The following is a 13550-nucleotide window of genomic DNA, read 5'->3' as shown; positions in this document are numbered from 1 at the left end:
ACAAACTGTAGGAACACTTAGTCCTTTGCTTTGAAAGGCATTTTCCATCAGTCACTCACACCTGGTGCTCCTTCTCAAAATTATTAAACACTACAAATCAGGGGTGAGAAAGAGGTTCCTACACAACCAAAGCATTAATTTTGGGTGCTCATTGTGACATTCCAAAGGGTTCTCTTGATTTGCTGATTTGTTTCCTTCCCAAATTGGATAATACCTACTCTTCTTTCTGCGCCTTCCATAGCAGCTCTCCTTGTTTCCCTCTGGATATCCTGAAGTGACATGTGAGGGTGCTGGGCTCTTGCTGAAGCTCCCCTGTTAAATGGGAATGTTTTTTGGGTTGTCCCTGAGATGACAAGAGGTGCAACCTTTCCCAAGACATTTTCCTGCTAGTTTAGGATGCTTTTTCTGAAAGATGGGTGTTCAGTGACAGGTACATGCTGCACAGTTCAGAAATGGCATCCAAAATTAAGCCATCTGTAGGATATACCCCTCTCTGACTCTCATCAGAGCATGGAGGCTTTCACAGAAGCCATGACTTGGGTTTTGTGGGGGCTTAATATGTTTCCCTATTTGCATCCTTTGCTAGGAAAACAGAAACAGCTATTCCCCAAATCCAGATTCAGAAGGGATGGATCTTTTTTTGGTGGTTCAGAGCCTACCATACTTCAGTCTTAACACAGAAATTTCTTTTTACAAATCCAGTTTTCCAGTCCCTGATGCGATGTGATTAAGAATAACAGAGTTCCTGCCTATGTTACTCCTTCACTTCATTTTCTTAGTTTTATCTGTGAGTGAAATGCATTCAAATGCCAAAAATACGTAGCATTTCTGAAGCTGATTGTTATTAATATTGTTCTGTTTGGGTTTTTATAGCTGTAAACCTTTTTGAAGTGCCTAGCAAAAAGTGAGAGGAGCAGCTTTGGAGGGGGGAAACAACTTTGAAATCGACAGAGCAGAAGCTTTAATCTCCAGTTGTGACTGACATCAAACAAAAGTGCAAAAACTCCCTTTGTTCTTGAGCACAAAGGGTGTGTTTGTTGTTTGTTCAGGGTAAGTGAAAGGCCCCCATAAAGTCCCACTGAAGATGTTTAATGAATCTGGCAGCCTCCAAGCTGTCTCTTCTGCAGTCTAATCCTAGAGACAGACCCATCACACATAATTTAACAGTGTGACATGACAATCTCTGCTCAGGAGACACTTTGGAGAGGGAATACTTTTATTACCCAACAGCACAGACCCCTCAGGGTTGGAGCTGTGGAGCAGAGCTTTTGGTGGTGGTGGCCACACTTTCATCTCTGAATTGAGGAGTATTGCTCAGGTATTGCTTATTAAGCTTCTTTGAACTCATAGTTAAAATCAAGTGAATTGGACTCTCTTTAGTGCAGAGATTTTGGCAGCCTCAGCTTCTAAAAGAAGTAAAAGTCAAGAATATCTAAGAAAGGAGGAGGCTTGCTACCAAAATCAGGTCAAACAGGGACATGGGTATTAGGGAAGGAAGGGAGAAATTGTATCAAAATTGGAACAATAATGGAAAAGACTACAAAAAAACAAATCAAGTGAGTGAACATTCTTAGATGTCAGATCCATTAAGGTTTACCACATATCTGTCATCTTTTATCAGTTTGCCCTTCTTGGTAATTCCTTGAATGAGTAGAACAGGAATAACCATGATGTGTGTCCTAAACCTCCCTTGTCCTTGCTATGATCTAATGTTTGGAGCCTGGGTATTGTGGAATTTGGGCTGTTTACTGCCAGGTCTCATGTCCTGCTGCCAGGATAAGGATGTTCTGTGTGGCTGGGAGCATGTGGAACAGTTGGTATTTGCTTTTATTTTCTGGAAATATATTGCCCATGGATAGGACAGAGGGGGTTTAAATCCTGCTTGGACTTGAGTGTTCAGGTGGGTGCTTTCATCTTCTCCCAGTTAAATCAGTTTTCAGCCCTGCCTCACTCTGCATGGGGGCAATCCATTTTCAAATTTCTGTGTCACCATTTCTTCTACAAAACGGGCATAACCTTGTATACCTACTTTGGGATAAACTGTGGAGTGTGACATCTCATGGCAGCACCTATGAAGAAGACACTGTTTTCTAGAAGAACACCGTGGTTTTTTTCCTTCACTTCCTCATGACATCAATGAAATTTTTTTAGCCCCAATGCTGGATGTAAATGCAAAAATTTGTAGTGTAGATGTCAGCCACTCCTGGGACTGCTGAGGGTGTAAGCATTATCTGCTGTTGCATTTGATCCCCCTGCCAAATGCCAACCAGAGCCCCAGAAAACCATCAAACATCAGGTCTGATGACCTGATTCAGACTTGGGACCAAAACAACCTTGGTACTCTGGAACACAATACACAGCCCCTTTTTAAGAGTTCTCAGATCAGCATCACTGTTTGAAACATTCTTTGTTCTCTCTTAAATTGCAAGAATATTGTAGGATCCATCTAAAATAGCAGTCCCTGTTTCCCTCCCTTCTTCCCCTACCCATTATCAAATCAGACGTCCAAAATCAAGTGCCTGTGTGCTCTGCTGACAAGCACAAGGGGATTAGGGAGTGATGGGTTTAACAAAACTGGCTCAAGGTTTTGTAAAATGCATCTTGGAGCCTGAGCTCTGAACGAGCCATAAAATTCCTCCCATGAGGTACAAGTGAGGTTTCTACAAGACTGGATCAGAACTTAATAATGTTTCTTCCTAAGTTATTTTTCTCCTTGCTTTCTAAAAGGTGCCATAAAACCATCTGATTTTTTTTAAATGCTGTAAGACTAACAATGACTTAATGTAACCATTGTGTAAAAATCGCAAATATGTTTTACCACCATCAAAAAGAACTGATTTCTGGGCTGCATGCAAACCATTTGGGGCAATTAGCATGTAATTTAATTTGCATTAATCAGCACAAGGTCAGTAAGAAATTAACTTTGGGTGTGGATTTTACATATAACAGCATTTGAGAAGAAGGGAGGAACTGTTTTTACAGGGTGTTAATTTGGAGCTAAGTGCATTCAGCAAGTTTGGCGGGGCTTGGCCTTGCAGGAGAAAGATGAATGATGTGGATTTGGGAGCATTGAAAGCACAAAATGATGTGGCAATTTACCAAGCATTTAATGTTGCAGTATATAAACACTTTAACAGACTTCTTGGCACTTGTAAAGCTCAGAGCACAGGTTTTGCTGAAGCACTGAGCACTGAAGGGCTGAATGTGGGCAGGGTCCCACAGAGCTGTATGCACTGACCATGGGCTGTGCCAAAGGATTCAAGAACACAGCCAGATATCCCAAAAGTGCAGATCTCCCTGCTGCATTCACTTACTGGAAGGAATTTAGGCAAATTACTCATTTTCTTGTGTGCCACTTCAGCCTCCAGCCATTCCCTCTGCAGCCATTTCATTTCACAAAATCTCCTGGGGCTGCTGAGATCTCCTGGACAGCTGAGTTTGTCATGTCAGCAACATGGTATGTGTTGAGAGAAACTCACTGCTGATGACACAGAAATTATTTTTGACAAATGTTGTCTGAGCATCTGGTTATGGGAAATGAGATGCTAAGAAGTCTGGTGGTGTTTGGCTATGGTGAGGTGGCACATAAAATATATATGTATAAATGTATATGGCTGATCTTATGCCTTTTTCTTTGAATGAAACACATTGATCAGTTGTGTGGTGTGGAAGGTGTCTGAGAGTGAGTCTCTTGTGTTTCCTCTTTTCTCAGAGGGTAATCTCAAGGGTCTTTGGAGCTGCCTCTTGTCCATCTGTAGCTCACACATCTTTGTTGAGGCAGGGTTAGAAAGAATCAGAGGCAGCACTGCACAGCTTATATTAAGACAGGATGCTATGCCCATGTCTGCAGCCATTGCCTCAATATTATTCCAGAAACAGAACTTTTAGACAAAGTAGACACAGAGGCCTCACATTCAATTATTTATGCCCAGCTGAGGTGCTGAGGTTGACCCTGGTTCACCAATACTTCTTGCCTCTTCAGAGGGAGATCCGTGGTGAGTTGAACTGGGATTGAACTGGAAGTTAGAGGGGACTCATTATGCTTTGGCACTTCTTTGTTAAGTTCCCAAACTTATCAGGCATTTATCAAACCAAAGCATGTCTGAAGGAACTGGCTACACAAAGACTTTTGGCATGCAAAGTACACCACTTTGGGACTCAGAATTAGGATCCAGTTTGATCACAAACTGGGATCATATCTGTATGATAGAGTTTAGTTTTCCTTGAGCTTTTCTCACTCTATGGCTTAGGATACATTTACAACATCCACTGAAAGATTCAAGCTACTGTGCACAGCCCACCTTCCATGGCAAAAAGCTATTTGTGAGTGGACTTACCTGACTTCTTGTGTTCCTTCCATTGCTTCTGCAAGGTTTTGCTATCTTGATATTCTATCTCAGCAAAATATCCTAAAACAATACTCACTAGTTAGCTCACTCTTAAAAAAAAAAAAAAAAAAAAAAAAAAAAATAAAAAAAAAAAGTGTGTTTAATTTTTTAGCTGCATGACAGACTAATAAAAGCAAATTTGACTTCAGAATCATAGAATTATAGAGGTTGGAAAAGATCATCAAATCAAAGCACTAACCCAGCACTGCCAAGCCTGCACTAAACCATGTCCCAAAATCCCACTTTTCTTGTAAATCCCTCCAGGGATGGTGACTACTACTTCCCTGGAGAGCCTGATACAGAGCTTGATAACCCTTTCTGTGAAGAAGCTTTTCCTGATATCTAATCTAAACCTCCCCTGGTTGTCCCTGAGGAGTACAGGTACAGGTTTTGTCTTGTCCTGTCCTTGTTACCTGGGAGAAGAGCATGACCCCCCAGACTCTCTACCCTCCAGCAGACCAACACTCCCATCCAACTCAGCATCACCTGTGAACTTAATGAGGGTGCATTGGACCCCTCATAAATATCTTTGATAAAGATACTTTTTTTTTTTTTTTTTTACAAAGATACCTTCGTCTTCAAAAATTTGTGCTCTGACATTTTAAGGAATTCCTTAGCCTTAGAATCTTGGTTTGTGCAGAATTTTCATCAAAGGTTTTGAAATGCACCCATGGGTTGGGTGTTTTCACAGGGTCTGATTTATTTCATCATTCCCACAAACCAAGATCGTAACTCTGAATTATAGGCCCTACAAAACTCTGTGAGTTTGGGACTTAGAATCATGAAAAATCACTAATCATTTTTTAACATCTTGCACAAAACTGTCAAGTGTCAGATGACATGAGAAAGGTCAAAGAAAAATGTGTTGTAAATCTAACTGAAGATTTATATCCCAGCTCTTTCATTTTAATCAATGCTAATAGATTTTTAAAGACAAAAAAGGAAGAAAGGAAGAGTATCCTTTGAAAAAAAAATGCTAGGTAGAGAGTTTAAAGTATTAAAAAAGTGTGGTGATTTTATTTTTCAATAATGAAATAAAACTGATTAGTGAGGATAACAAGTGAGGATTAGCTGAGAAAACAAGTGTCTGTGCTGATTCAGTTTTTAAATAGTAAAATTATTTTGTAGGTATTAGTTTTATTTTTATGGCAACTCTATAGAAGTGATACATTTCCTTCCCTTTAGAGCACTTTTAAATAGAAAATCTGACTATTACCAGGTAATGAATCAAGCATTCTCAACCAGTATTTATAACCAAAGATCAATTAATCTGATTTGAATTATTCAAGTTTCAGTTTGTTTCCCTTCCACACAGGACAATACCATTTTACCTACCTTTTCAGGAAACTTGGTGGATGATGAGTTTTCCCCATAAGCCTTTATTTCATATTGGATAGTGTAGGACAGTGTAATATCCACTTCCCACTTCCCATTCATTGCCAAATGTTCTCCTGGTGGATGTATCCACTCGTCTGGATGCCAGATCCCAGGAATTAGACTCCTTTCTCTTTTATACTTGCATGTGAGTTTCTGTTCAGCATCACTCTCTCTGGTGAGAGCTTGTTTTTAAATACCCACTTTCATCCCTACTTGTTGGATGTATTTCATGGATGTGGGAAATGAACCTTCTGTGTAGAGCACCGTAAGATCATTTTAAAATAGTTTCAACAGAAATGTTAAATGTGGTTCTATTTCTAATTTTAGCTTAAGAGGATGAGTATCCATTAAATTCTCATTTGTAATTATTAACATTTTTCGTGTTTATTGATATGTGCTCATACAAACAGCTCATAGATTTGTATATATTGTGCAAGTTCACTTTCTTTAGATTTTGCTCCCAAGAACTCAAGGTCCTTGATATCCCACATCATTAAAGTCATGATCTTGGCATTACTACAAGTGCAACATAAAGATATTCCTGTTTAGACAGAGCAGGTTCTGCTTATGCTTTAAATAGATTTTAAATTAAAGCAGAAAATAAATGGTTCTGTAACCAGCTGTGTTTGTTCTCTCTCTGCCTTTTCTCTCTCTTTCTCTCAGATCTGGTGCTCTGTTGCCTCTTCTGTTACTCTTCACTCTTTTGATCAGCTTTCTCCTCCTTCCCTTTAGTTGCAGGCCAGATGTTCTTACAACATGTAGATCCTTCCAAATACTTTATTTCCTTTGTAGAGTAGCCATGTCTGCAACCACAGCCTGGCCAGTTGTAAGTTGTTTCAAGTGATGTATTGTCTTCAAAAAACACACTGATGTGCATTTCTCTGTCAGAATTTGTGAACTGCACAAAATGCAAGTTTTTCTCCCTACCCTGTCAAGGGTGGGGGAAACAATGGAGCACATCTTGTAGGTAAATAGGAAAGGTTTGTTCCTTCTGTCTCCCAGATGCTGAGATGCAGAGGCAGAGCTGCTGAATGCTCTAGGGAGGCAGCACACACCTTTCCTATCACAGACTTGCAGTAGGTACCAGTCCTGCTGTATGCTTTAAATGCAAAACTTTTTATTCCCCTGCTGTCCAAGTATTAATCTTCAGTATTTATGCAACATTTTATACTCCTGTGTTTTCTGTCTGTGCTGTTTAATTTTCATTATGCTGTTTGGATACTCCCAAGTGAAAAACGTTAGAAAAGACCTTTTGCATCATGCAGACCAACAGTAATTGCCACACCATGACTCAAATAGAAAATTAAGGTATATAATCTAAAATATCTACCAAAACAGTCAAAATGAGATGGGGCAAATTTTAGACTGGTTTTGTTGCTAAAAAAAAAGCTCTGCAAGAGCTTGAAACTTATCTTCCCTTCCCTGAGCACAAAGATACTGTGAGTATGTTTAAAACACACAAAGTATACAGAGGTAGTGTCTGTCCTAAAGACCTGGCCACATCTGCATGAATGGCTCTAAAGCTGATCAATATGGTTCCATCATGCAATTTATTAAGACACGTAGAGGTGTGGATCTGAGTCTCTGTGGTTTGTGTTTTCATATCCTGGAACAGCAAAGAAATGTCTCCACCTGTATGTATGTGCATAATGCAAATAGCAAATGTCACAGGGTTTCTGCCCTCCTGATAAAAATAGCAATCTAGATGTCTGATCACTGGAGCTGAGGACCATAACTGATCTCCCATCTGCAACTATGTTAAAGGCTGTATAATCAAAACCCAAAATCAACAGAGGAAGCGGAGACAAAAGTGTGATGATTTGTTCTAGGTAAAAATGAACAAAAATTTCAATTAGAGCAGAGGTAAAGTGTGATGAGATACAGCCTTTTGAGTTACAGCCAATTCTTTGCTATTCACATTCACCAATTAAGTGATCCAAAGTAAAATGATTCTAGCAATAATACCTGGGCTTGTGTTCCAGTATTTCCAATAATACAAAAGCTGCAGGCAATGAGTTACTCATTATTCTAGATTTTAGGAGAAGATATCTAAATGAACTGTCTGCTTTCTGAAAGCATGCTGGAAAGACTCCACTTCTGAAGCTGAGGCCAATTTCCTTTCTACTTCAAACTTTGCATAGATGCAACATATTATATAGGTCACAGAATCACAGAGTGGTTTGAGTTGGAAAGGACCTTAAAGGCCACCATGTTCCACTACTCTGCCATGTACAAGGACACCTTCCATTAGGCCAGGCTCTTCAGAGCCACATCCAACCTGGCTTTGAACACTTCAAGTCTGGGAAACCTGTTCCAATGCTTCCCAGTAAAAAAAAAAAATCATCCTAACAGCTAATCTAAACTGGCCCTCTTTCAGTGTAAAGCCATTCCCTCTTGTCTCTTCTCAACATACCCTTGTTCCAAGTCCCTCTCCAGATTTCCTGTGGGCCCCCTCAGGCACTGGAAGGTGCTATAAGATCTTCCTGGAGCCTTCTCTTCTCCACGAGGAAGTAACTCCAGATATCTCAGCCTGTCTTCACAGGAGAGATGCTCCAGCCCTCGGAACATCTTCATTCCCCTTCTCTGCAGAGTCTGTTTCAGACTGGCAGTCTTGCCCAGGTGCAGTGTGATTGCTGCAGACACCCTGCAGGCAGGCTGCAGCTACCTGGAAGTGCCAGGAGGCTCCAGGTGTCTGAGCTGCACTTGCACAGCAGCCCCAGGGTGCCCAGGGCTGTGGCACTGCTGTGGAGCACAGGGACAGACCCACACAGGTGATGCTGAAACAGGAACATGGGAATTCTCACCTTTGCTTTAGGCACTAAGGTGGGATTCGTCTTGCCTAATATATGCATTTAAAATTTAGGGATCTAATCCCTTCGTAGTTCAATGGAGAGATGTGGTAATGCTCTTTAGTATAACTAATCTCCCCTCAGTGACAATAGAGAAACCCTAGATGACTAGCTTAGACTAATTGCTCAGCTTCAAAGGTGGGATTTAACCACCCAAAACAGTGAAATGCTATCAGATTAAAGTGTAGCTTTTCACACCTATACAAAGCAAATGTGATTTGAGCCTAAATAACTGCACAGCACAGCAGATAACTGACTTAGTCTGCAAGTGCCTCTCGTGAGGAGAAGACGTATTTTAAATGTTTGTGCAAGCCACAATAATGCAGTGATTTATACATCTTGCAGTGTTCTGTATTATGGTCACACTGCTCTGGAGTTTATTGGATTTTTTCATTTTAAAGATGGAGATATGAGCAAGAGGTTAATTGGTTTGCATGAGTTCTGACACAGGCACACTTGGTAAAATGGGGACATGAATCAAGGCTTTCTATTCCTCTCATGATTGCACTCATGATTTTTGGTCTATTGTCCTGGAACATTTGTCCACCATTTCTTTGTCATGAAATCTAGTCCATCTCTTGGCTGCTAAAAACACTTTTTTATTGCAGCAAAATGCCACTATATTTTGGGCCTCTGAATGCTTTTAAAGTACTGTAAACAAATGGAATGATCAAGAAATAATTTAAACTAGAAGTACCAAGCAGAAGGAACACTTTTAATTGGTATACATTAGTTGTTGTTACTGGTTTGCCTCTGAAGTTTTGCTCATTTTGCAATGTAAACGATTGTTATTCCTGTTGCCTTTCAAGGATTTGCAGCATCACATAATTAGTTTAGCAAACTCATAGGCCATACATGGAAGGCTTGGGTTTCCATTAAATACGGGGCAATGAAATTATTAAATTTCCACTGTATGTAATTTGTGCAGAGCATTCTGCAATATATGCATATCAACTATGAATCTACAATCAATTTTCATGTTAAATGTTGAATTTAAACCCACAGCTGGACTTCCATCCTGAAAGAAGCCAGATAGCCCTGTGCATCTGGTTTAATCTTCCCTTCAGCCATATTATTTTAAAGGCACTCCTGTTTAGTACATCTTACAATTGAAAAATAATACTCATATTCCCTCTCATCCTCAGCAGCTGTGATCCCTCTGCAGATGTTGTTCTGTCAGACGTTTCATTACGTGTGATAGAAAGCGTAGGTTCTTTTTGTCTGTCTGTGTTACTGCTTTGTAGATTTTCTTTTTTTATTTTTTATTTATTCCTTTGGCTGCAGATGAGTCCTTCCATAATACTTCACTTTATCTCCTGTTGCTGCTGCTTCTCCTTCTTTCCAAGTGCAGAAATGATCAAGAACTTGCAGCCGCGCGGAGCCGCCCAACAGAAGCCCATTGATTCCCCACCAAAGGGCTCTGTGTGAGCCATTCTGCTCCAGCCTGAAAAGAAAGCTTTGTTCCCTCAGCTGGTAGTGTCTTAAGATGCTGATCCTTGCCATATTTTTTGAAAACTGTAGCAGTTCATCAGACTGTCTGACACTTCCCGTTCAGCTGTGTGCTCTGCAGCTCACCCCGGTATTGCTGCTGCTGCTGCCACATCAGCCTCAGCAGCCCCAGACTGCTCTGGAGCAGCCTGGCACCACGGTGAGCTCTGCTGGGCACAAGTCATTTGGAGGTGAGCAGCCAAGGAGCTGAAATCTGGAGTGCTGGTGGCCATGCCTGAAATGGTAGTAATGGATTTAGTATTTGGGGCAGGAGGTATGGGATTTGTCATGTTGGTTGAGTATTTTCCTGGCCGCCTTCCATGACTGTTCAGATATTTTTAGCATGAAGTACAAGCGATGTTGTCTCAGTTGACCTTGGAGCATGACATTTTAACATGGAATTGGTTTGACTTGCTAATCGTTAAAATGATTTATTATTTTTTATTGCAAGAGCAACTAGACTCCCAGTCATGTTTTGCAGATGAAAAGGGAAGCAAATTGAAACCTGTCTTCCCTTGACTTGCAGTCCTTCATGATACCCATGTTTCCTAAGCTGCCATCTTTCTTTCTACACCATTAAAAGTAGATTATGTCCAGGTTTGTTTTTTAATTTGTCTTTTAGTCATTTGACAAATATTATATCAGAGTGACTGAAACTAATCCCAAGGTTTCACAGTGCTCAATGAGAAGTGTAGAACAAAAGGATTGTTTTTGTTGCAAACAATTTATGACCTTAATAGAAGTTTACAGCTGCCATCAGAAAGGTAATATCTTGCTACCAGTGTATTTATCTTGGTGATTGCTCACTCTTTGCCTTCACTCCCAGACTCAAGTTTAAAGATCAAGCCCCTAAATACCAACTTCTATTCAGGAATTAGCAGCAGTAGCACTGCATCAGGATATCATAGCAGTATATTTTAAGGCAGTAGTATATAACATAGGAAAAGAGCTTGGGACCAGCCACAGACATAGCCAAAAGTCCATGAAAGTTGAATTCAAATTTTGAAGTGTAGATCAATTTTTAGCCTGACTGGACTTTTTGACAAGTTGTCAATTTTGGACAATTCGTGTTTATTGAGCTTTGCACCTTCTTAAGTTAACATGACCTGAGTGGAAATTACAGTAATTTTTAAGATGTATTTTACTGCCACAGTGGTGCAGAAAAGCTTTTGACTGAAAAGAGCATTAAGGACTTGTTGACTTTTTCATTCTACTAAATAAGCACCTGCTCAAGTATCTGATGTACATTAAAAAAAAAAAAAAAAAAAAATTAAAAAAAAAATCCAATCATCCTCCTGTCCTCCTGCACAGTTCAAAGATTTATCCAGCAGAAGCTGAAACCAAGACATGAAAATAAACCTCTCTTTGACTACCTTGGCAACTGGGTAGACCACAACCTGCTCCTACAAATCACATGGCAAATCTCCCAAATAGGGCCAAAGAGGCTGTTTCCCTGAAATCTGTGTCACACTATAGTTCCTTTCATACATAGGAAGTGAGTAAATCATTGAATAATGCAACATCCTTCCCTGTCTGTGAGAACTGTGCCAAAGCCAAGCGTAAGGGTCTGGGTTAAAGCAAACTCAGTTACTTGGTAACCGAGTTGTGTTTCGGAGGGGTTAAAATTGGAGAGATTTTGGACTTGTGTTTTTCGGGGGTTAAAATTGCCAAGAAAAACTGAAAACTTGAGGAAGATCCCCAGATGCCTGCATTAATACTCCCCAGTCCCTCTGATGTGAGCTGGCAGGTCCCATAAAGCCACTCAGCCTTGAACAGGGAAGGGAAGGAGGGAGAGAGCAAAAGCTCCAGCTGCGACTCCAGAGCCCCAGAAAGAGCCTCTAACCCAAATCCCTTAAAGTGCACGAGCCTCACGAGCCACAGCATCTCTTTGCCACTGTATTCACTGAGTTCGCAGGGCAAACAAAAGATCCATACCAAGCATGCATCCTTCCAGAGGGGGAAAGCTTTTCCTCATTTGCCCATAGATTTCCCCCCCTTTTCTTTCAGTTTTATGCATAGATATATGTATGTGTACACATATATATACACATTATTATTTTTGTTTTAACAGCGGCGGGGGGGGGGGAATGTTGCTAATTTTTTTTTTTTTTTGGCTGGTAATTAAGAGAGCTAACACCAGCTAGGCTAGAGTGAACGCAAACAAGACCCCTATAGGCAGCACAGTGCATTAATGTAAAATATGCCCAGACAACATAACTTGTCAGAGAGGATTATTTCTGCTTAGTGAATCTGCAGGGGCCCCTTTGCTCCACCACTCAGCGTCTGACTAGAGAGAGAAAGAGAGAAAGAGTAGCCATTAGTGAGTAGCTACTGTGGCATTGATGTTTGAGCGCACTTCTGAACTGGCTTTTGTTGAGAATATCGGTGCAGAAAGCATGCGCTGTCCCAAATCCGCTGTTACTATGAGAAATGAGGAGCTGCTTTTAAGGTATGTTGTCTCCTTTGTTTTAACGCGTGCTTTCGAGTTGCCTGGGCCCGCTGCAACTATAACCGTGCTGTGTATTAAGTAGTTTCCCTATTTAAAGGAAAAGACAGGCATTGCTGGGTGCAAGTAGCATTTTCCACTAGTTTCGTGTATAACGACAAATGTACGGAGAGGGCAAGGAGGGGACAAAATAAATATATTTATCTTTTCTTGTTTGGGGTTTGTTTTGGTTTTTTTTTTTCCCTTCCTGAAAGAGAGCTGGTATTTCTTTTATCACCTCCTTTGCAATATTTCTGCCTGCTTCATTATTATGCACTGGGCATGGAATAAGCATGGAAAAAGCTCAGGGAGACTCCATATTAGAGCTAGTGCCCTAAATACCACTTTAATTTTCACTTAGCCTATGTAAATAGTTACTAATGCTTTACCTAGTCTCTACCGCTCGAAGATGTTTTAAAAATATCTGAATGCTCCTGTAATGTGGGATTAGACATCTATTCTCTAATAATGCTCCCAGGTTTAGCGGGAGGCCAGCATCGACCACTCTTTTCAGGGACACACAACACGCAGACACGCACACACGCACACTCACACACAGAATCATGCTGGAATTGGCACCCCGCTTTGAAAAATGTAGTCTTTTGTTTATTTGCTAGCAGACATTGTAGCATTGAATACATCTTTTGGTCTGACAATGGGACAGCTGAACAATGGTGTTGTCAAACTAGCTTAATGTATGTCTGGCGATGGGGTGGTTTGGGCTGTTTTGAGGGTTTTTTCCTCTCCTTTTCTCAGCCCCTTTTTCATTTCCCTTAATCTTTTTGTGTATACAGTAGAATATAAAGTGTGCTGCCTGTTTTGTGGTGGTTGTTTCAGTTGATATCTGCTGCTAATAGGGCAGGGAGGGGGAGGTTTGTATCTTACAATTATGGCTATTGCATTAAGTTGCAGATTTATTACTAACCTCTCCTTTAACTGTGGCGAGGAAACTTATTGATTCTG

The 13550-nt window shown here is 40.6% G+C and overlaps 1 protein-coding gene across 10 annotated transcripts in view; it reads left to right on the top strand.

Moving 5' to 3' along the window:
• CELF2 (CUGBP Elav-like family member 2) overlaps positions 1-13550 on the top strand; it is a 536651-nt gene that overhangs the window by 273179 nt on the left and 249922 nt on the right. For 3 of the 10 annotated variants that reach the window (XM_079304444.1, XM_079304430.1, XM_079304442.1), the window contains exon 1: positions 12260-12551. The exons of the other annotated variants lie outside the window; for them this stretch is intronic. In XM_079304444.1, coding sequence (XP_079160570.1) covers positions 12445-12551 — 107 coding nt within the window. In that variant the 5' untranslated portion in view covers positions 12260-12444. Of the gene's footprint in view, positions 1-12259; positions 12552-13550 lie in introns of those variants that run through there. 10 annotated transcript variants of the gene reach the window in all.

Source organism: Erithacus rubecula (assembly GCF_903797595.1).
Source record: "Erithacus rubecula genome assembly, chromosome: 4".
In the NCBI taxonomy this organism is placed as follows: Eukaryota; Metazoa; Chordata; class Aves; order Passeriformes; family Muscicapidae; genus Erithacus; species Erithacus rubecula.
The sequence above is the reverse complement of the archived record's forward strand: the minus strand, read 5'-3'. Positions and strand labels throughout refer to the sequence as shown.